A 24638-nucleotide genomic window follows, 5' to 3' on the forward strand; every position below is an offset into this window, starting at 1 on the left:
AGCGCTTCACTCTGGCTTGCAGCCTCTCGTATGTAAATGGAATACTACCACAAATTCCACATAGATATAACAAACAAATACAATGTATTACATACATGAAGCGCTTCCTTGTTTGGCACTTGATATTCTTCCGCACAACATGAATGGCATTCAGCTGTAGAAATCTCTATATGAAAAAATACAACCTCACATAGTGTATTACAGTATAAAACATGTGGGAATTGGTATGGGATAGTTGTGCAATCATATAAGGATCCACCATCCAGACACCGTGTTGACCCCGTAGTATCTCCCCCCAAGGGTTTAAACTTACAAGATGTAACTCCAATATGCGCAAAAACAGTGTACTCATAGGATGGCTTCCTTATCCCACCGAATTCGATATTTATCCGTCAATATCACTTCCGCTCCTCTCATCACCCAACATGGATATATGTATGGAGGAAAAAAAACAATCTAGTGTTTTACCCTTTATTAAAAGCAGTACCAACAATAAAATAGCGGAACTATACCGGAAGACAGATGTCAAACAGCGTGTCAAAACAGCATACAATCACCAACGGAAGCCCCTCTCACGGGCTTAACAAGTCGCGCTGCTGTCCGTCTCCCCGATACGTCCTCTGCATAAAACCTGTTTAGTCTTGTACTTTGCACAAAAATTGGGATAGGAGCTGCCATCACTAACTGGTAAAGTTGCTTTGGTCAAATACATGAAACACATATCGACAATCACTTTGCTTTTAAATGCTGGTTGTGATGATCGCATCCAATATTGGGCTACTGGCCCGATAAAGATCCAGTTGATTTGTTAATAAATGTAGTTAGATGAGTGCAGATCACTGCTGTCCTGTGTGCGCACTAATCCAACCACAACAACCGACCATAGCCATAGTGACACCCCTGCTCGCTCCAGGGGTAAAACGGTATATTATGTCCTCAATTGATACAATGACAACAATCAAGTACTTGAATTAAATATTAGATATACATCAATTACCTATATATTTGCATTGTTATGCAATACTTTTTACTAGCAGGTTGTGTTAGTAAGTGAAAACTGTGGGAAACATTGTCATGCTCTGCATTTTGGTATACACAAAACTGGCCTGGGATATGTACCACAGTTTCTGCTGGGTCGTACAATATTCAAGATGATGGTAGTTTGAGTACTCCTTGACTTGGGAGAAGCCATATAAGAACCAGGCAGCAGCTACAGTTGATAAATGAGCTATCAGCTAAAAAGAAAAGAGGGTATTCTTATTAAAGAACAGAATATTAGAACATCATTATTTATTTTTATATTGCCGTAATAATAATTCCGTAGCTCTTTACAATTTGGAGCAGTGGAAGAATGATTTGCAAGGAAAATCGATCTATCCGCTGTGTGCAAAATAGATTGGAGGGGTGAAAGTTTGATTTGGGGGAGACAAGTAAGGAGGGAATTGCAATAGTCGATGCGGGAGAAGATGAGTGCATGAATTAAAGTTACATGATAGATACCACTGTAACTAATTGTATGAAAGTAGTTTTCTTTAGTAAGCTTTCATGTCAGAAGAGGCACAAATTTCTTGTAGTTTACATGGATATTCGTTTAATTTATAGATAATGTAAATGTAAATGGTTATGAAGGAAAAGAGGTGGTGAATGGGTGCAGATGTATATTTTAAACTGATTTTATTTTAGTTAACCTAAAGGTAAGAAATGCATTCTTTAGCACACCTTTGCCACATTTAGTGGCCACCAGTAAAACGTGCACTGGCATAAGGTTGCTAATTTTAAGCTCAGGGGACACAATGGACTTCATTTATGATACGCACTTATTGTGCAGCTCAAGTGCTTTTGTTTATCGCCCGTCAGGCTAGAGGGTCCACAACTATCCTCAATTCTTGTTCGAGGCCTAAACAAACAAAAGATTGCGGAATAAGATTCACAATGTGCAAAGTCTATAAGACTTTCTCCACCAGCTCAGTCAATGCAAATAATAAATCCTTTTGCTGTATTGGAACAGCTCTGTGCCCCTCCAACATGTGCCGTCTACATCTCTAATTTCAATAATCTACCTCTACCAATTGAAATCTTGCTTTTGCATTGATCCACAGAACAATACTTTGTACGGGACACCCTCAGCCATGCCAAGCCCTCTCATCATCCTGTGCAAACTCACAAACTGGGGCGCGTGATAGGTCCAAAAAAGATTTTGCATTATGCTTCAGACATTTTATGCTTCGCAAATAAGGTCTTAAACGTTTTTTTTTTATTACTATGCAATGAGGCTTAGGAATATTTTCTCCCACTTTGTTTGATTTGGAGCCCACATAGAAAACTAGCTGTGTGCATGATGTGGATAGAATCGTTATTGTTTATGGCATAAGCTAGAGTCACTAAAGATCATTTCTGTATTCAGGAAAACAAAACAACCTCCCATTATAGGTCATTTATATTCCATATGCTCTTTGGCAAATTGCATGAACTAGATACAACATCTAGAAACAGAGAGATTTCAATTCTTTTTTTCCTTAATACATTGTAACTGTGAGTAAAACCCTTGTTCTCTTATAAGCAAACCTCTGCATAATTGTTTGATGCAGATGCAGCAGAAGATATGAAAACCAGCGTGCAATGCGTTGAGCTGGAACTGGTGAGTCTAGTTGGAAGTGGCAAGGAAGGAGTTATGGAAGATAAATCTCTGGCAGTGTGGAGGGATGCTGTGCTGCCTTGAGCGATTTCCATCAGACGGAGAGGATCTTGATGTCGGTTTGTGTGACGAGTGGAAGCCCAGTGCTTCACATGGTATTAGTCCTGATAAGAACTAACTAGGCGTCAGGTCGCAGTAACAAAACTTGAAGAGACAAGCCTGTTCCAGGCAGCCAGGGTCCGTACAAACTCTCCTGGGGCACACTGCCTCTTGGTGAATGACAGAGCTTCTGAAGGAGAGGAAGGGTGGGGAGTACAGGGGTGTCACCACATCCTGAAATCGAGGGGGGCATCCAAGACAGCAAGTGAATTATGAAATGTTGTCCTATTGCAGACAAGCTCAAAATAGAATTATTTGTGCTTTTCGAACTGCTAATCTGGGCCTATTATTATGACAGAATATGCAGGGCATATTTACAGTGCTAAATAAAGTAGCTCAAAGTATTGTCAAACCATAGGATTAAATGACCAAAGTAAAAATACAGTACCAAAGTGGGAAAAAGTTACCCTATAGTAACAATACCCAAAGGAGAAAATAAATACATAAAAGGGTGCAAGTAGGTGGGTTAAATCCGAATAGAACAAAGTTATGGAAAAGCTGGAAGGCTGATCTTGAAAGGGGAAAGAAAGACGTTCACATATGTGGCATAAAAATGTCATTCATTTAAAGTTTAACTGTTACCAGCTTAATAAAAGAAAACAACAACCAAACACACAAGCAGGAAATGAACACGTGTTAATCAGAAGTCCAGACGAGAACAGAAAACATTTAGATATTCACATTTCTACTTTTCCCGAAGAGCCATTAGTATTTTAGTTTTTAATAAATCGGGATTGTGAGCCATAATTCTTGGTGCTGCCATCAAGTATCCCACTAACGGCTTTGTTCACTTTTACGCCTCTGCATTCAATTATGCGTCTTGTTGGGTTGCTGCCCGTGTTCTGCTCGTGTGCCCAGCAAATGTATTTCCTAGCAGGTGCGTGTGCAGGAGCCTCTCATCCGCTCTCAAGCACAGACGTTTCAATCAGAGGAGACGATGCTATATTGTATCTGACTGCTGTCTATTAGCTAAGCTGGTGCCTCCGTGGCTATTTCATTTCACACCTCATTCTGCACTCCAGCAGCTTTGCACTAAGCCTCTCCAGTGTCTGGAGTTCCCTATGCCTTATTTACCATATTCCAGACATCATTTCCTCAAGTATAGATGATGGAAACTGGATGATAGATTTGCTGGAGCACATGAAGAACCCGACTTTCAGCAATATTAAACAAAAAGAGATGATACACAGAGTGTTTCTTTACACAGAAATGTATTAGCCGGTAGGAAAAGCATAGTAACATTGTGTTATGGGGACAGCCTACCTCCCTCTACTTCCTAAACTGTAGTCCTTTGCTTTAGAGGACGCACACGTATAAATACAGAGACTGCTTATTTTTTAAATAAATTTAATATTGTTTTGCATCCAGACGGGAGGAGGTGGTAATGTGTTCGGCATTGTTATAAACTGTGCAATTGAAGTTCAAATATTACAGTGTGTGGATAGACAAGTGGTAAATATCAAGGTAATACATTTCACCGGAACTGGAAGATGACAGCAATATTATGAGTATGGATTATATAATGCAACTTTATTTCCATCATGTAGCATGGGATTCCTGCTTTGAAACATTTTTTTGCGTTTCACGCTATTGAATGTGGCCACCAACTAAGGACTACTAGCCATCAAGATAAACAACAGAGGGCAGTGGTTGCAGATTACTTCTAGCCAAACTGAAATTATGTTTTTTTTTAAATAAAGATATTTTAAAAATGGTGTAGCTGTTTCATTACCTCACTTGACTACCATAGCATAATGTACACTACAGGATACTAGGGACGTCTTGGTTATGAAACAAGTATCCTGGTGCTGGCATTTTTTACTCTCTTTGGTATCCTATTTCCGCAGTGGATGGGATGAGTGCTGTACTTTTCAAAATGGTTGTTTAGGCTTCTGCTATTTATAGTAAATAGCGCTGTAGCCAGTAACCCAGGTGCAGATAGCAGGATTATTCACTTTGTGAATGTTTGTGGGGAAAAAATGAATCCAAAAAAGCCATTGTGATGCATAGGTCCTGCTTCTGCTCCCAGCATAATTCTTCTGAGCCCTGGACATCTGGAAGCCCCCTACTAGTCAGAGGGGTGCTGAGAATATTCGCTGACAAAATCTGTTTTTTCAGGTATATGTTCTGCTTCACTTGGACTACGCAGATGTGCATATTCGGGACTGGTAAGTATCCAAAATCAGATAAGTACAAATCTGTACTTGGCTTAGTAGGACAAAGTACAGAGAGATTTCGTACAACATATTCTGGAATCTGGGCATAAAATGATCTGTAAAAGCTTTTCACAAGTTTTCTCTTTTTTTGACCTTGATAAACAGTCCAAAAACAATAAATACAATAAATATATTTTTGTAATTACACAAAGTTCAATCAAATGTAATCAACATAATAAAATGGCAGTTTCTCGGTTTGCAATCCTGACTAAAAAGAATATCATGTTCTCATTCTTCTTGAACTAATTAAATATGTAGGACATCTGAATATGGCAAACATCCTACATAAAATACAACGTCTTTGATCACACTTCACTTATGACACTATTATTATTAATTTATAAAGCGCCAACATCTTTCTCAACGCTGTACAGAGTAAGGAATAAAAACTAAGGCTGGAAAAAGAACGATATCTTCCGGCCAAGCAACAAAATGATTTGACTAATATCAACAGTAGTTTGTATCATTGGATAATAAAATGTTTGAAGGTGCTACAAGTTCCTACCACAATGTGTGGTTTCTGTAAATCCCCCCTTCAGATAAAGCCAAAGTGTACTATTATGTACACTGCCAAAGAAAATCGAAATATTCTGAATACATTTTGGAAGCATAAATATAAATATGTTTCTAAAACATATATATTTCCAAAAGCTATTCAAATTATTTTAAGCGTTTTGTTGGCAATGTACATATAATACATTTTGGAAACGTACATATAAACACCTCAGAAATTCCTCATAGAAGGCGGCCATTTTGTGGTGTAAACAAATTCATGAGATTTAATTCACTATGTACAAAAACATCACTGATATAGTGATGTCACTGTACAATGTGCACAGTGACATCACTGATGTATTTATCTGTATTTAATGTAGATCATTGTTTCCTAGACAATTTAAAGGCTGCATTCTTATATATATTGATTCAGGCCACAAAATGGTTGCATCCACCGGACCTCATTTACGAATCGTGCCCAGTGCTTCAAGGTATATACCTCTAATTTGCACTCAGGAGTGGAACGGAAAAATCTTTAGTAGCTCCACTGTGCAAAACTTAATTGCCATGTAATATGATTGGCACCATATAAATAAAACCCAACCTTTCACATTAATGGGCAGCACGGTGGCTTAGTGGTTAGCACTTCTGCCTCTCAGAACTGGGGTCATGAGTTCGAATCCCGACCATGGCCTTATCTGTGTGGAGTTTGTATGTTCCCCCCGTGCTTGCGTGTGTTTCCTCCGGGTGCTCTGGTTTCCTCCCACACTCCAAGAAAACATACTGGTAGATTAATTGGCAAATTTTTGTTTACCCTAGTTTGAGTTTCTGTGTGTGTGTGGACTGCAAGACTATTTATTACATAGGTCCCTTGTGTTGGTGAAGCTTTTTAATTCATTGCTCAGAGTGTGCCTAGAAAAACACTTCACTGCTAAATGCCTATAGTAAATTACACCTATTTAATGGTGACGCGCATATGCATAAGCACAAACCAATGGTACTAAAGACAGTTCCCAAGTACAATGCACTATGTAAAAAAGGAAACAAAATCTAAATAAATAATTAGAAAATCAACCAACAACCTCAGTCAGCCCAGCATCAGACACCATGGGCTAGTATTCAGTATAATAGGGAGACCACAGGCTTGGGCGCTACTGTAACAACCAGGTTGATTAGCATAAGCTGTCCATTATATTGGGACACTGTGGTGGCAGTTGCTGTGGGCAGCGGAGTTTAAATATTATGAATTAGCCAACAGGGGTCAGGAAGAGGCCCATGGCTTCATAGTGTTGGGCTGATCGCATCTGGGAGACGGAGGAGAGGCAAATAGCAGCACCAGTCCTGTGCTGACCAGCCTGGTCTGGTGATCACTATGGCAGAAGCACCCCATGCTCCTTGATATAGTTCTGATATAGTCTATGATAAAGTAGCCCAGGCTGTCTCTGGGTTGGTTTCGGCTGGGGGGCAGGGAAGTGAATAGGTCATGCCTCCCAATCTTTACTCCGCATGTGCAAAACTCTGTTCCTCTGTAATTGTAGTCAGTTGAAGTCCATTTAACCTTTCATAAGAGACTTCTAGGCAACATGTTCACTTTCGTGTTAAAAGAAAAAAAAAATTGCCAGTAGAATGCTGTGGTTATAAATAATGGAATGTAGACTTAGATGTGTTTGAGCCAAGATGCACACAAAACAGTGCAAATGCATGGTGGCCTAGTGGTTAGCACGTCTGCCTCACAGCACTGGCGTCATGAGTTCGATTCCCTATACCAATCATGGCCTTATCTGTGTGGAGTTTATATGTTCCCCCCGTGTCTGCGGGGGTTTTCTCCAGGTACTCCGGTTTCCTCCCACACATAGTAGTAGTTTAATTGGCTGTTATTAAATTGACCTTAGTCTCTCTCTCTCCCTCCCTCTGTCTGTGTGCAGGGCCTGTTCAACCAATAGGCTGATCAGGCTGCAGCCTGGGGTACTAGGACCTAAGGGGGCGCAGCGCCGGCAGCATTTAAGATTTTTTTTTTTTTTTTTTTACTATTGATTACTTGCACCTGGAGCCGTCCCTTTCCCCTTCACTACGCTGTTGGTCGCTCCCTGAAGAAAAGTGTCAGGTAAGGAAAGCAAGTTGGGGGGGAGGGCAGACAGTGTAATTCAGAAGGGGGCAGTGATGTGATGCCGGGGGGCAGTGTAATGTAGGAGGGGGGCAGTGGTGTGTTTCACAGTGGGGACAATGGTGTGATGGAGACATGTTAGGGCCGTTTATTCGGATTACTTGTCGTTTCCATTTGGAAAAATAAAGAAAAGAAGATACCCATTGCTTTTAACAAGTACATAATACATAGGCCTATTGTGTTTTTTTGTCCCAAAATCTAACACCTGGGTACCTCCCATCTAGAAATCCCGTGTTTGCCCCTGGGCAGCAGTGGAGTCTGGACTGCGTTGTGCATCAAACATCGGTGCCTCTGGACTGCTGGAGGAGGTAAAGTTTTTTGTTTGTTTGTTTTTTTATACAAGTCAAGTGTGTGAGGGTCTGGGAAGTGGGCATTTGGGGTGTGCGAAATTTTCTAGGAAATTTTGTCTAGGGCGCCGAGAGACCTTGCACCGGCCCTGAGGGGCATAGCTGCATAATTAAATAAGGTGGACAGCAGAGTGTGGTTAAGGGGGTCAGTGTGTGCTGCACTGGGGGTCAGAGTGTGCTGCAATGGGGGTCAGTGTGCTGCAATGTGTGCTGAAGGGTGACAGCAGAGTGGGCTGTAAGGGGGAAAGTATGATGAAGGGATGACTGAGTGTGCAGCAAGGGGGACATGGGACAGAATGTGATAAAGGGCACAGTGTATTGACGGGGCCGTGATATAAGGGGCACAGTGATTAGATGGCTGGGGGGGAAGTGGGTCATGAATTGGCTACTGGGTGTTAAGAGACATGTATGCATACATCTTTTTCACTAATGTTATTAATTGGCATGTGGGGGGAGCTAAGGTGGATGATGAATTGACTGTGGGGTAGGTGATTAATTAATTTGGGAAGTGGGTGATGAAATTGCCAGGGGCATCATGAATTGGCCACTGGGGTGTGATGAAATGGCTGTTTGGCGTTCATGAGGAAGTTCTCTAAAGAGCCTAATCATTGAGGGTTTGCAATGCTCTCCCATTCTTCCATTACATTAAAAGTACCCTTATTTTTTTTTTAAACAAAGTTTAGAAAAAAGGGCAATTGCAAAAATTACTAGGGAATGTAGAAAACAAGCTATAAAAACATTAAACCATAACAAATATTCCATCCATCACAAATATATGGAGGGGAGGGGGAACGAGCAGCAAATTGTCACAAATAAAACATATTCTTCCTAATTAGTTCATTTACATTTTACAAATTAATGATGAAATTCCTGCCGGAAAATAAACCCAGCAATATATCATGGAGTTAAGTGACCTGTATTTGTATCTGTAAAATCGAGGTTCATTAGGAATGTAGATGCTGTTTGTTTTACCTGTCAAAAAAAAGCTCCCTCTTTTTCTCTCTCTCTTTTTTTATACTCAAACACATAAATAAGTAGAATTTCTAGACGCACTCTTTCTTCCTTACATTTATCATCTAAATAACAGCCTTGCCAAGATGGCATCCTTATAATAAAACCTCTCCGGTAGAGTGATGGGTAATGAAGCTTGCTTGTGAATGCAATTGAGATAAAAAAAAAAAACTAGAAAAAAAAAAAGTTGTTGAGCCAAATGCATGAATATTATAAGGGCTCTGAAACCAGTGGACTCTGCTTCCCATCAATCTTTCTAGTGAGCTCTTATATATCTGAATATTTTGATAGATGATGGAATAATTGAGTTATCTATCTTTCTAACTATCAGAGTTGCATAAAAATTATTCCCACATGCAGGCAAATATTAAATATATTAGGTGTCCAGTTAATTTTTCATACAAAGGGGACAATAAGTGAAGTTGGTTTTATTTATTGCAGCATAAACAGCCCATAATTCGAGGTGGGGATCGAATATTTCTGTCACCATGCCGCTGACATAGTGGGGGTTCATAACTCTCTCACAAGTTAACCATTTTACAGCCAGTTGTTACTGCAATGAATGATAAAGTATACCCGTCACCTGTACACAATGTAGGCAGCCATTTTGTGGCCTGAATGAATATTCAGCCCATTACTAAAACCTAGCCAGATAAGAGGACCAAAGTGCCTCATGCAATGTCACTAGTTCCTAACAAATTAATATGAAGCATTCTCATGATTTTATTGTCCAGCTCAACAAAATAACTACCTCCAATGTGTACTGTGTATACACTTTAACTTTTTTACATTTCATTAGAACAGTCTATACTAGTGACAAACATTTTGTTGACACCATAACAGGTCAAATGTGTCAAAAGAAATTTGGTGTTTTAAGCCCTAAAAGACGTTGAAATTATGCGATGACCATTATATGTGAATATTTGTATTGAGAGCGAGGAATCACCTTTATTTTCAAACAACCATATTTGTTCAGGATTATGATTTTGTGTTTTACAAAACGTAACATTTGTGTGCCACAAAAAAATAAAAATAAATCAATAATATGCAAGATGAGTCAGCAGGGGCGTCACAGAATCAGGGATCTACATTACTGCAGTGTTTATTTCAGTCTCTTTGGGATGAGGCCAGCGCTTGTTCTCGGGACTATAGCACTGAAATATTGCATGTCCTTTTACACCATTACATATGCATATATTTACATATGCATTATTATTAGCATTTATTTATAAGGCATCAACATACTTTGCTGAGTTGTATTGATGGAGATTCTTAATTAAGAATACAAATGTTATGCAAATATTAAGGAGGGGATAACACTAGGACTGGGCTTGTGGGAGCTCTGTGCATATGTATAAATGTGCATTTATTTACTCCCTCAGGAAACCGTTTTAAGTGTAGCTTATTTTGAGCAAACTCTGGTACTGAACAGTGGTGTTTTCTTCATTATTATCCTTTATCCTTAAAACAAAATTAGCAATTTCTTATGCTACTATGGGGAAAGGGGTTTACAATGAATATGGCTTGCTGAATGCATAATGGACTATGGATACGTGCTGTTGATGGCTCAAATAATTGTTTTGTGGACAAGCCCCAGTCTTAAAGAGCAACCATCATCTACACAAAGAGGAGGCAGCCATTTTGTGTGTTAAACCAATAAATACCATCTTTCAATGTAACAAGAACCAGTGAGGTAAAAAGTAGCTCAGAGAACATTAGCTGCACTAATTGTTGTCCATAACATGGGAACAAACCTCTCTCTCCCTCCCTGTTAACCTAATAAAGCAAGTTGTGTATATGACTGATTGGATATCTGTTGAAAGGACAAAAAGTAACAAAATTCAAACTTTAGAAAAAAAAATACATAAATGATTCATTTGATCTGTGTTTCTTTTCTGCTTTAAGTTTTATTCCTCTTCCTCATGGATAAAAGATGTAGTCATACACATGCATAGGTTTATACACAGAAAGCATTGCTGGTCATTAAATCTGCTGCTGAACAGGTGCCATTATTACTTAATCCTTTAATTTGATAACAATATGTAAATTTACAAGACGAGGTGAAGAAAATAAGATATATTTGCATTATAATTTGGAATATTCTGGCTATGTCAGTATTAGACTGTTTGCTGTGGTGTACACACAAAATTTTAGGCCAGAGGGTATATTTACTAAATGGCGGGTTTGAAAAAGTGGAGATGTTGCCTATAGCAACCAATAAGAAACTAGAAACCATTTATTTAGTACATTCTACAAAATGACAGGTAAAAATCTGACTGATTGCTATAGGCAACATCTCCACTTTTCCAAACCCGCAGTTTAGTAAATATACCCCCAGGTGTCCAAAGTCAGTCCTCAAGGGCTACCAAATGTTCATGTTTTCAGGATTTCTTTAATCATACACAGGTATTAACATTAACACCTTTTTGGCTGTATAAATAATCACACCTGCTTCTACAGACAGAAATCCAGAAAACATGAATAGATGGTGGCTCTTGAAGACTGAGTTTGGACACCTCTGTTTTAGATGTTTTCCTTGATCAGAGTAGTGTACTATACAATGTTTGCATATCCAGATTACCTACTGATGTCTCAAGGAACTTGCATTTGGATTAAAATGACTAAGATTATATCCTAAACCACCAACTCTGTTACACGTTAATGTACACTATATGGACAAAAGTATTCGGACACTTGACCATTACACCAACGGGACGGTAATGACATTGTATTCAAATACATATACTTTAATATAGAGTTGGTCCCCCTTTTGCAGCGATAACAGCTTCCACTCTCCTTGGAAGGCTTTCTACAAGATGCTGGAGTGTGACTGTGGGAATTTGTACCCATGTTAGACAAGAAGGGCTGGCTCCCAATCTCCGTTCAACTTCATCCTAAAGGTGTTCGATGGGGTTGAGGTCAGGGCTCTGTGTGGGCCAGTCAAGTTCTTCCACACCAAACTCATCAAACAATGTCTTTGTAGTACTTGCTTTGTGCACTGGGGCACAGTCATGCTGGAATAGAAAAGGGCATTCCCCAAATTATTGCCACAAAGTTGGAAGCATAGCATTGGCCAAAATTACTTGGTATGCTGAAGCATTAAGATTGCCCTGGAGATAAGGGGCCTAGCCCAAACCTTGAAAAACAGCCCCATACCATTATCCCTCCTCCACCGAACTTCACAGTTGGCATAATGCAGTCAGGAAGGTAACGTCCCTGCATCTGTCAAACCCAGACTCACCCATCTGACTGCCAATGAGAGAAAAGCGATTCCTTAGTCCACAGAACACGTTTCCACTGCTCCACAGTCCAGTGTCGGTGTGCTTTACACTACTCCATCCGACGCTTGGCATTGGTCTTGGTGATGTGAGGCTTGCATGCAGCTGCCATCCATTAAGCTCCCACCACACAGTTTTTGTGCTTACATTAATGCCACTGGAGGTTCGGAACTCTTCAGCTATGGAATCAGCAAAACGTTGGTGACTTTTATGGACCAGGCGCCTTAGCAGTCGTTGACCCCGCTCTATGATTTTATGTGGTCTTCCGCTTCGTGGCTGAGCTGCTGTTGTTCCTAAAAGCTTCCACTTTCTAATAATATCACTTACAGTTGACTGTGGAATATCCAGCAGGGATAAAATTTCACGAACCATCTTTTTGCAAAAGTGGCATCCTGTCACAGTACCACGCTTGAAGTCACTGAGCTCTTCAGAATGACCCATTTTATATCACATATGTTTGCAAATGGAGACTGCATAGCTAATTGCTTGATTTCATACACCTCTGATTGAAACACCTCAATACAATAATTAGCTTTTGTCCATATAGTGTATTTTTTTTTATCATGGTGCAAGTGAGTAAACTCCAGCAACCACTCAGGCATGGTCACTAGTCTAACGTCCACTGGACTGTGATTGGTTGCAATTGGTTACAGCACAATTCTCCTATTTGCACAGTATTAGAGAATACAACTTTTAGGAGTAAACTTAATTCCAACTATCTACTCTCTGGTCTAACCAACACTGTCCATTGTGTCCATCAAACTTGTATATAGTGGATACCCCTTAAAGATTGAATCTGAATTTTCCCAAGCTCCATAAATACCACCAGATATAACGGCACAGTTGTCCAGAATGTAAGGAAAGACTATTTTAGATCAAATCCCCTCATCAACCTACAGTATTTTTTAATACAGATTCCAATACAAAATCATGTGTGCACCACATAGCTGTTCCCTCATGCTCTAATTTCTGTATGTGCTCTTTTACATGATCTGTTTATGCGGAATATAAAGCCCTGCATGCTAAATACCAAGTACATTTCATTAAAATAACAGCTCTAAAGTAACAGCATGAAGAGATCTGTGATGTACAGTGTATGCAATGTTTCTTTGGTAGCTTCTCCGGTCAGTTCTAGAGCACACATTGGAAATGTCACTTGTAAATGCCAATTAAGAAATTACAAGGGATTCTGAAAGGTAGGGTTTGTGGTTGCTGACATTCTTCTGACATGGAGGAGAACATCTGACCAGGGCCTTTGGCAAAATAGGGAAGGGGGAAAAAATAAAGACATTTCAAGATCTGCGCTGTCAGCTCTTATCGTTTGTGAGGCGAGACGCTTGTCGAATGTTAGTTCGGTGGGGGCGACACTGGATGTAGAGTAGAAGCCTTGCGGTAAAGTAGATAGGTGCTGAAAGCGCTGTCGCAATGGCGCGGTGCTCCTGGGTGATATAACAATATTTGAAAGAGTGAAATGGGGGAGGATTGAGGGGTGGGTGAAGGGACATTAAAGGGAGAGGGAAAACACAGCACTCGCATTGTCAACTAGCCTACATCTTTAGACGGCCAAGGATGAAGACTAGATAGAAACTGATGGCTCTTTATACACTGAGCCAGTCAATGAGAAGACTAAAACGAGTGGTGATATTAACCTCTTATTGTTATAGAAAAGCACCATTTCAGTAGTTCTTACCTTTCAAAATAAAAAAAAATAAAAACTATTTCATACTGGAAATGATTACAATAACAGAATTACAGAAAATTGAAAGTAATATTGTGTCAGGCATCATAAGACTGCTGCAAGGAAGAAAGGAGTACTCAGACAAAGTAACAACAACAAGTGAATCAAGGCAAAATCTGAGTGTACCTATAACCAAGTGAATTAAACAGTAAAATAAAATCCAGCTGCATACACTTACATAGCAATGTCAAAGATAGATTTCAGCTATGTGATCCTTCTAAACTAGCCATATTTATTGCACATATCATACAACCACGCCTGCAGACAATGTCAGATCAGACATGAGAAAATCCCCATCTCGTGGTTCTGATAAATCCTATGATGGATCTAGTGTTGTCCATCTCTATGCTTCCATAAATAATAATTACACTCTCTAACTGAAGACCGGGTCGTGTTCATCTAAAAATATAGGGACACCATTAACCCCTTCACCTCCAACTTTTCATGCTGAGCAAAAAGTGCTAGCACACCAGTATCCCTTATATTATGTCTACAGCTGAAAAAAACTAATTAAAATACCCCATAATAATATTTGCATACCATGACACAACTGAAGATCACTGATATTCCGTTCTCTTTGCAGTTCCAATACAAGCTGCTTCCTCTGACTTTCTGATCATTTTCTCAGCAAAATGCTCAGAAACTGGAAACTCAACTTCAGCCTGGAGTAAGTTAATATAAGAGGACACTAATCTACATATAGACAAATGTTCTGTGTACTCAGAATGCTTAAACATTCTTCTTTGAGAACATCCTCAACTAAAAATGTCATAAGAATATAGGGAAAATATATTGCAAGAATTTGAGAGGTAAATGGCAGTGCCAGAGACCCCCAGAGAATCTGGTCCATTTCCCATTTGTATAACCTACAGGAAGTTCTCCTTCTTTGAGTCTGTATCAGTAATAAATATGAGATTCATGGGTCTATTTATTAAAAGGAGAGAAGCCCTATCTTTGACGAAAGCTGGTATTTTCACCCTATACATGAAGGTGTCACCGCTGGGGATAGCAGCGCTATGGCTGCAGGTAGCCCCCGTGGCCAGTAAGACTTAACTTGCTACGTCAGCGGAAGCTTCCTCATAGAAAGCAGGGGGAAGCCTATTTAACAAGAATTGTTGATAACAGAAGACGACAAATGAAAAAAAAATACTTTATTATTTTATTTTTATATCTAATTTTAGCCATTTTTTTATTTTTTTTCCAAGAACTGGAACTGAAAGCTCAAGTCCGGGGTTCAGTACCAGTGCCCATGCGTGAATCGCCTAGCCTCGTCACACACGCGCATAACCCCTCTGACTGGCCTGATGAAGCCGCAAGTTAACTATTAGCGCTCCGGGCCAGCATCACCGAGGCAGCTGCCTTAACAAGATTTTAATCATAAATTTTGCCAATAAAAAAATCAGCCTTATATTTATTAATATAGTTTTATATTAATAAATAGACCCAATATGTTACAAGCGAGATATTTTGTGCAGCAAAGCAAAGCAAAGCACAATGGTACTTTGGAATGAATAAAACTAAGGAAATAAACAAACACAACGTTTTCCCAATTCTTGCTTGATTCCAACTTACTGATACATGGTTATCTGATAATACCATTCTGCTGGGACAAACTGGTCCAATGTTGCAAAACTGCATTTTAAATACCTGTTACTAAATACAGAGCCCTCTCTTGGTGTAATGAGACAGAAGCTGCAGTCACAAGTTCATTAACAAAAGGCTTTTCCCAACAGTGAATATTCATTGTGCCAGGGCTGCACACAGGCTCCTTCAGGAATCCTCCAGTGCAGGCAGGGTCAGAACTGCAGAGCGTGGCAGGATGGCATCACAACATGTCAACCAGCTGACGTACTGTGACATGAAGGCTGACCTTTGGTGGCCTAGCCTTGGCTGCCTGTGGAGAACTGGAAGCTGTCTGTGCATGACCAGCCCCTCCTGCTCCACACCTGACAGATTCCAGGATGTCCAAACTCCACTTAGCATTTTGGATGAGGCAGAAAATAAAAAAACCCGCTCGGTGGGTTTTACAAGAATACATGTGTCATGTCTCCAAATCGATTGAATATGAATACAACAGTCAGCACAGTAATGTAAAGTGACCAGCATCACACCATACAAAAACTATGATTGCAGTAATATAATATTGCATACGTATAAAAGAATCAGGCTTTATAATAAAGTCTACTTAACCTGTAAAGACCAACAGGATGCATTTTCCATACTTTTCCCTGTTTTACTACCATCACACAATGGGGGTGTTCAATTCTCAGCAACGTGCTGGGGAGTGTCTCCAGAATGCACTCTCTGGCGTTGTAACATCACAAATGTTTCCTCGCACCCCATACAGCTGCGCAGGAAAATCTGTGCTGTTCAGGCACCATAGTACTCAGTAATAAGTGTAGAAGCAAACACACACATCTGCTGCTAGGTCTGATTTTTTCACATGGAGAGGAAATGTGGCATTGCCAGCAATGGACGTGGTTTGATGGTCCAGAGGTGTGGCCACAGTTTTCATAATTCGGAATACTGACGACTACAGTCAGAGTTACCAACTGTAACACCAAGGGGTTCAGGCAGCAATATTTATTAATTAAGATATATATCTTGGCTTTCTGAAAGCTTGCCACATGTTTACATTTAGTTATTTAAGGCATGTTTACCTTTGCATTTTAGAGTGTTTCTTGAAGTCGCAGAACCAGCACTTAAAACACTTTCTCAAATATTTATGAAATTTTTATGAACCACAGGTTCATGTGAGTATGGGGCAATTGAGACCAATAGGTTACATCCCCATACCCACTTACATGCTTTTACTAGTAATTATTAACCTTCACTTATAGAGCGCCACATGAGCTCACCATTTAGTACAGTTCCATTATTTGCTTTCTTTTCCTCCATAATCACTTTATCTCATCCCAGTGCTCTCCTTTCAGTGTAATTGAGGTGTGACAATAATCTGACAATACAATAACTTGCTGTGAGGTTTAATGGCCAGGAATAGGTATAACATAATGGGAGAGGGATATGATATTTTTGGACAGTGTCCATGTCCTGAAAGGTCAAATAATATGACAACGAATAGTCAAAGAAATGGCAGCGAGAACCCCCTGAGTTTGCTCATAGCCTGCAGAGAGGGACTCTATAACACTATGCCAAACATGTACATTCCCGTGACGGCACATTTTGTTAGGTCAATGTCCCTTTAAGAAGCATCAGCAGACTGGTGACCTGTCAAAATACAGGTACGTGCCCTCCCTCAAAAAAATACTAAATCTATATATTATACACATTGTCTGTAAACCGTTAACAAGGATAGAATAATATTGAAATGAACACATTAAACATATAGTGACAGGGAGTCAGTGCACACATATAGTGACCCCTACAGAGACAGGTGAGATGTAATTCTAGGTGTAATGATTCCCTCGCTGTATTGCTGACACATGTAGGAGAGGAGAACAAGCAGTGCCCACAGAGCATATACATTTACACTACAAACAGACCACTTTTCTTGTTCAATTCCTCCTGATGACCGTGTGAACACAATCATATAGGAAGTTATAGCCCACCGCTGAGAAGTGGAACAAGCCGCTATTTCCAGCAAACGCAGTAAGTTGATAGAATGATGAACACTTTTACTTGAGACAGACATTGGAATAGATTTGGCATTAGCCCTACGACAGCGTACACTTCCCAACAGCTGTCAATAATTCAGCACAGTCCCCAAAGCAAGGCAGATGGGAACATCTTAATTGATATTTTTATAAATGACCTATAAAATATGCATTATTAGTAAATGCATAAACGGGGTATAAAACACCAGTGAAGCAAACACAGTCTTCTGAAATAAGTAACTACAGTAATATGCACAATGTAAAGCTAAAGTTAGGACGGTATTAGCAATAGATAGTTTAGTAGTTATCTAAAGCATTTAAAAAAAAATATTGTAATTTTCACAATTCAAGAATATTTTGCATATGTGTAATTCTACTAACTACACGTATTATACTACATATACATATATGGGGTCAGTGTGATGTACATAGTTTATACTGTTTGAATAGAAAACAATTGAACTTATGTAAAATTGACACATTTTAAAGTCTAACATTATTTAGTATGACACAACCAAAACAAAAAGGAAATGTTTGAACTTTGTGGGATGAATTGGGAGAGCAAAGCCTTAGTTTCCCAGGTGCTACGACGGTGCTGTACACCGCCTCGGTGTCAAAGCCACAGCATGGCCTTCATGATACTTCAATGCCCAGTCTCTGATCAACAGAGCAATGAAAATGCTGGAGTGCTCTTAATTACTGCCACTGAAGTGCGCCTTATGGTGAGGAGCACAGACATTAACAGTGAGCGATAACAGCATCAACGTCTTAATATGAAAACAGTTACAGTGTTGGCAGAAGTCTGTCAGGCTGGCGCTGAACGTGCATCAACAAGGCAACTTTATTCCATAAACATCTTTTAAACGGTGAGTGTAAAAATCAGCTTGTGGTTATTTACCAATCAAATTGTTTAGTGGGTGGGTGGCGGACATGGTTTGAGACTGAACCTTTAGAAAATACAGTACAGTATGCAGACCAGAGGCTGAAATTAGCATGTAGGCTGCCTCTTGTAACTTGTTCAGTTTGCATTAGTACTTACCACCAGCACCCTGCATTACGAAATATACATTTCTCTATACAGCATGAAACACTGAATATTGTAATTTCAGCACTAAAAAGTCACTAAATGATAATTGCACATTCCAGAGTGCTTAATGTGAAGCAAAGAGAGGGTTTATGAGGCAATCAATACAAATCAGTCATAATTGAATATTTTGCACCCAAAACAACAATTTTTACAGCAGGGTTCCTCAACCTCTGGGCCGTGGCCAAAAACGGATTGTGGTCTTATTTTTGTGCCGTTCTTATTGTATTTACAACTTTGCAAATCCAGTATATTTTACCAAGTAAATAACACATTATTCTAAATTTACTATTATTATTATTATTATTATTAATAATAAGAACTGATAATCTGATTTTAAAAACAATAAAATTAAATCTGTAGACAATCATTAAGTAATAAAAGGAAAATTGATAGCAATTCAGAACCTCTATTGGTGACAGGCTCTTCTCCCAGATATAAAGCGATGTGTGCAAGCTAATATATGTCAAATAAATGTGTGTATTATTATGACCCCAGGAATCCATTTGTATGAGCTTCTGTGAACTCCAGTTACAGTTTTCTGGTGTTGCATCTTTAAAAAATAAAGATCTGGTGAAGGAGGGAAGCCTGCAGGGACATCAGTGCATTGTGTGCAATGATTGTGGCAATAAACTACTACTTCCACCATCCACTGCAAGCGTGTATACATTAGCAGAACTAAACAGTGTCTGTGTCTCCTGTGACATCATCAGCAAGCCGACTACAGCTTGGAGGGGCTGCTGGTGTGTAAATGAAGCTTACAAACAGGTAACATTTGTAGAGAAGGTAGTGTTCGAAATTGGAGGAAAATGGCCAGTCAGTCCTAAGGCTGAATAACAGTGTTTGTTACCCATAGCAAAACTAAACCGTATAACTCCATTGGAGGTCAGGTATTGCTTTATCTAAACTAAATCTGATGTTTATATTGTTTGCAAATATGATCGTTTGTGCCTAGTAGATTTTTCAGAAACAATAATAAGATCATGGATGGTGAAGGCTCTAAAAGACAGTGGCAGATTGGCTAGCATTGCTTGCTCACAGCACTGGGGTCATGTGTTCGATTCCAACCAGGACCCTACTTGTGTGGAGATTGGATGTTCTCTCATTGTAAACAATAATAAATAAATCAAATACATAATAAATAAATCTCAGCTCCCAGTATTCTAGGGATGAAAATCTCATTTTTTAAACAAAAGTTCAAGTTGTTACACATAGGTGTTCTAGAGGCCTCCATCTTCAACCTGAATATATCAGTCCCAGGCAAACACATTATTAGAACACTGGCAATAACATTTGTTGAAAGCCTATTATCCTATTTAACTGTAACCCTACATCTATCATTAGTTAAGTATCCCAAAACCTAAGTTAAGCACAAGCGCTAACCACAGGTCCATTCTAAGAGCTCTCAACTTGCTCTCTAAACCTCCTTTGGGAGAGATGTGTAGTAACGCCCATAGCACCTCTATAACTATAAGCCATATGCACTACACACCACCCATCAGTCACCAGTATGAATGTTTGAAAGAACCTGCTACCATGTCCCATGATGTTGTTAGCTTTATTACTATATAGTGTGCCTCGTACACTATATAGTCAGCCAAAAAACAAACAAAAATGGGGGTTTCCCTGGAGCCATGCACACTGAGGAGAGAGCATTTTATTGAAAGCACTGGTGATGGGCTATGGCCTATCTCGGCACAGCATTCTCCAGCCCACAGTATAAAGGAAGTTAGTCTGGGGCCAAGCGCCCACTGAGATCAGCTTTCAGACTGCACTATACTTGCTTCCATGGCTCTCCTACAAACCCCAGCATGATTTGCCAGCAGATAGTCATGTGATTTCTGGCAGGGCATGTTGGAACTTGTAGTTTCACAACACCCCGGAGAACTATAGGTTGGCCAGGCCTGCCCTATGAAACCTGGCCAGGAGACTGCACAAATTACATCAAATGTGTGTCCATTGCGCTTTGTAGTGACCTATTCTGTGTCTTACTCTAGCTTTGATGGCCTAATACCACCTACATTAGTAGGTGGTATTAGTACTGACGAATCTGGTACCAATGCACTTTTGGAGAGCACAACTTTAACCTACATTATATTCCTTCAGGACAGCTTTTTGACAGTGCCAGAGTGTAAGCTTCAGAATTTGAATCACTTCCCATCATTTAAACTGAAGCCCAGTGTTTTGTTTGTTAACGACACTGTAAGAGATCAGGAATAGTACAGCATACAGTACAGAATATATGTTTTTACAGTGGTAAGACAAGTTTGAAATGACACCCCTGAGTCTGAGTGTGCAGGAGGCTCACCTGTTCCAGTAGCTCCAGAACTGATCCTGAAGATACATGCGGTGACTGCTCTCATCTCCAAAAGACGCTTTGCTTTCAATCCAATGAATAACATGTCCATCCACAGCTAATAAACAGGAAATACATACATAGATAAAACCATGGTGACCATGTTAGCTCAGCACTTCACCTTCGACTCTATGATGTCACTAGTTCCTAGAGAATTAATTTGCTGCATTCTCATTAATATAAGCTCAGGCAACAAAATAGCTATTTCCACTGAGCTGGCAATGTGTGCACTTATAGAAGGGATCAGCAGACTATAACAGTTATAGCAATAAGCATCCTAAAAATGTAGGGTTTTTGTCTTTAATGAAAACATTGAAAAGTTGAATTAAACATACAGTGCATGGCACTGAGATTGAGATAAATATAATGTAGCAGACTCACCTACTGGCACCTCCAGGATGAAGTCTGGAGTTTTATCATAGCCCTTTATACGCAGCTGCTCTTCATCTGCAGATAAAGGAAGATCTTATGAGCTATAGGCTTCTGAATGACTGCAATCACTTTGTGAGAAAACACATGGCAATAGGGCTGGGTCATAAGACGTGGTAGGAAGAGGTGCAAACAAAAATAACAACAGTGGTCTCATTACCCAAGAAGTTAACTGAACAGACAATGGTAAAAGGATAAGTTATGTAGGATAGTGCAAGCTATATTTTGCCTGGTGATAAGGCTGGCCTTTTGGTTGTGTGTTCTGGGTCCAGATGTTTTAATAAGTAGTTATATTTGTAAAAGATGAGTGTTATTACAATTATTTGAGTTGATTGACACAGAATTTCAGTTCACTTCAAAAGAAAATTGTTAAATGATTTGTATTAATATTTTTACTTTAACTAATTTACATTTGAATTTATATATGTAAATGGTACTATATGTATTTTTATGTGAAAGCAACTGGCTTATCATTTCAATGCAAAGATAAATGGAAATCAGCTATACAGAGCAATAAAAAGTGTTTTGAAATGGCCAAGCTATGTAAATCGCTGTTCACCAAACATATTCCATAGCGCTGTACAATCTGTGAAAATTTCAGATAGTCCCAGTGTTAGATATTTATAAACTAGAACAGATAGCATAAAGAAGAGGACCTTGCTAGTAGCAAGAGCTTAAAGAGTGGGTAAAGAACAGAGGTAGCCAGCATTACCCCAAAGTGATCTCTCATCAAACCCAGATAATTAACTCTGAAACTATTGGCTAAGCTACATTCTTACGTGAAATTAGGGTATGGAGGATCAAGATAAAATAAATATATAAGATAATATTGGCTGAATCTGTAAGTAGTCTGGCTCAGTGCAGAATAATTTCCTTTTGGAATAACGTTAGTTCAATCTGTATAAAAATGGCCCCATTGAGGCGGTGTAAGACAGGTGAGATTGGGAGCAGAGCAATACATTACTTAAACTGTATATATAGCTTTTTATTTTAAATACACTTTTAGTGTTTCTTCATAGACCAATAATACATCACGGTTACTAATATAGAGGTATAAAGTAAATTATAGATGTCCAAATGTTTCCTCTTGTAAGATAAAATGGGCTTATATACATTTTAATGTTACTATACAACTAATGCAGGAGAAGGACCATCTAATAATAGCTGGCTTACCTTCCACATTTCAATTTAAATGAAGTGCTACAACTTACTTTTGCATTTTGTACCCAATCAAGTACCACATTATCTATAACATCAGTGGAAAGCAAATGTGGTTCCAAATGTCCAACTAAACCATCTCCAGTTCAGGTATTCAGAGAATCCATTTAAGATCTTTCTAATATGATACAATAAAATAAGGTGTTTTGACACCAACTCTGTCAGTCCACAGCTTCCGCAGCCTGTAACCCTAGCTTGGTGTTTGAGCCTCTAAGGCTCCCTTAGTTTGGTGTAGTACATATGCAGAACCATTTTGTTAGCTAGCAGTGGCTGTATTGCACATGTCTGAATAAGAAGCATTGGTGTAATGTACATAGAATAACAGTTGTTTAGTGCAAAGACAAGCTGCAGTCTAGAAATTCATAAAACAATATAATTTGTCCTTCTGGCTGGGTGTTTGCTAAAACCAAGAGGATTAGTCTACGGGTCTCACTAATTCATTTAACTGTGTTTTTAATTTGATTAAGGAATGGTAAATGTTAAACAACCACACTGGCTAGAGCTACTGTATATTGCAATATAAACGGGATAATCAGGACCCAGTGTGGTGTAACCCTTTACTGTTCTGCAAGTCAACCTGCCCTTGTAACCAGAAGGCTAATCACACATAAGCCTTCAATATCCTCCTTTTCCTTTTAAAGTTGCCATCGCTTGATCAGAAAAGCCCTCGATATGTCATAACATATTGCCCTTGACTTTTGAAACCCAGGAGAGCGCTATAGCATTTTGTAGAAAGCTATTACAGGCATTGCTGTATGTCTCCATCCAACCCTAACTAATGACCTGGATATGTAACAGGGAAGGCTGTGTGGTCCTGTCCTAACACCTGCTGGGTTACTGACACTGCCTTCCCACTGCTCTTTCTGCTTCACCTTTGATTAGAATTAATGATGGTTCCCAGAGGTTGGAGGCTTGCTTCCCATCCATCTATAAGCCCAGGACAAAGATTTTACACACACCATTTGCTAATTTCTTCAGTGATAGAAGAAAAAACAACAACTCAATAGGATAGGTCAAAGTGTAGAAATCAGAGAGTTACAAGCAATAACCAGTTGTGGGTCTGAGATAGGGTAAGACAGATTCAAAACTAGAGTATGTAAAACAGTATAGAGTGCTCTAATTAACCACCAATCTGATTAATGTATAGAATGCAAGCTCTGATGGGCAGGGTCCTCTACCTAAATTTCATCTTATGTCTCATGTCTGCCCATTCCCCGTTCTCCTCTCTTGTCCCTATTTTACCTTACGCTGAATTGCTTCTGTATGCCATGCCATTTATTGTTCTGTTAATTGTAGCCATGCATTTATTGTTCTGCTTATCTGTACCCGCTGCTTTCATCTGTATGTACTTATGTAATTTTGTTGTATGTTCTAACCTCCTATGTACAGCGCTGCAGACGTCTTGTGGTGCCTTATGAATATATTATTAATTATAATAATGTATAGAATAGCTATGCATAACTCAAAAGGGAGCAAAAATGTGTTTGTTGTGTTGTTATACAGACACAACTACCGATAATGAATAGCAATGGTTTACAAAAAAAAAAAAAAAAAAAGAAAAAAAAAAAAAAGTGTTTTAAAATATAAAGTATATAATCATATATCCCTCAAATTGGTGCACAACTACCTTCCAAAATTTGTTACACACCTACATGTTTTCCTATTACACAATATTTAAGTACAAACATATAAATAAAAGTCATGTACTTTACATCGGTGCACCTAATAACAGTTGTTGGTGTACTATATGTACACAATCTAAACATTATGGATGTGTCTTTGTTTTAGTGGCTTTGAACCTCCAGTGCTTCCAGCAGGGCTGATGGTAATGGGCTGACACAGAAAAGATCCCACAACTGGCATTTCCTCTAATGCTCCTGTGGTCTCACATGAC

General features: G+C 39.2%; 1 protein-coding gene across 2 annotated transcripts in view; it reads right to left on the bottom strand.

The window, feature by feature from the left end:
• CDIN1 (CDAN1 interacting nuclease 1) overlaps positions 1–24638 on the bottom strand; it is a 228768-nt gene that overhangs the window by 72321 nt on the left and 131809 nt on the right. For both annotated transcript variants that reach the window (XM_075193261.1, XM_075193262.1), the window contains 2 exons: positions 21479–21544; positions 21050–21155 (listed from right to left, as the gene is read on the bottom strand). In XM_075193261.1, the coding sequence (XP_075049362.1) occupies positions 21050–21155; positions 21479–21544 (172 nt within the window). The remainder of the gene's footprint in view (positions 1–21049; positions 21156–21478; positions 21545–24638) is intronic.

The sequence above is a fragment of the Mixophyes fleayi genome, chromosome 12 (assembly GCF_038048845.1).
Source record: "Mixophyes fleayi isolate aMixFle1 chromosome 12, aMixFle1.hap1, whole genome shotgun sequence".
NCBI lineage: Eukaryota > Metazoa > Chordata > Amphibia > Anura > Limnodynastidae > Mixophyes > Mixophyes fleayi.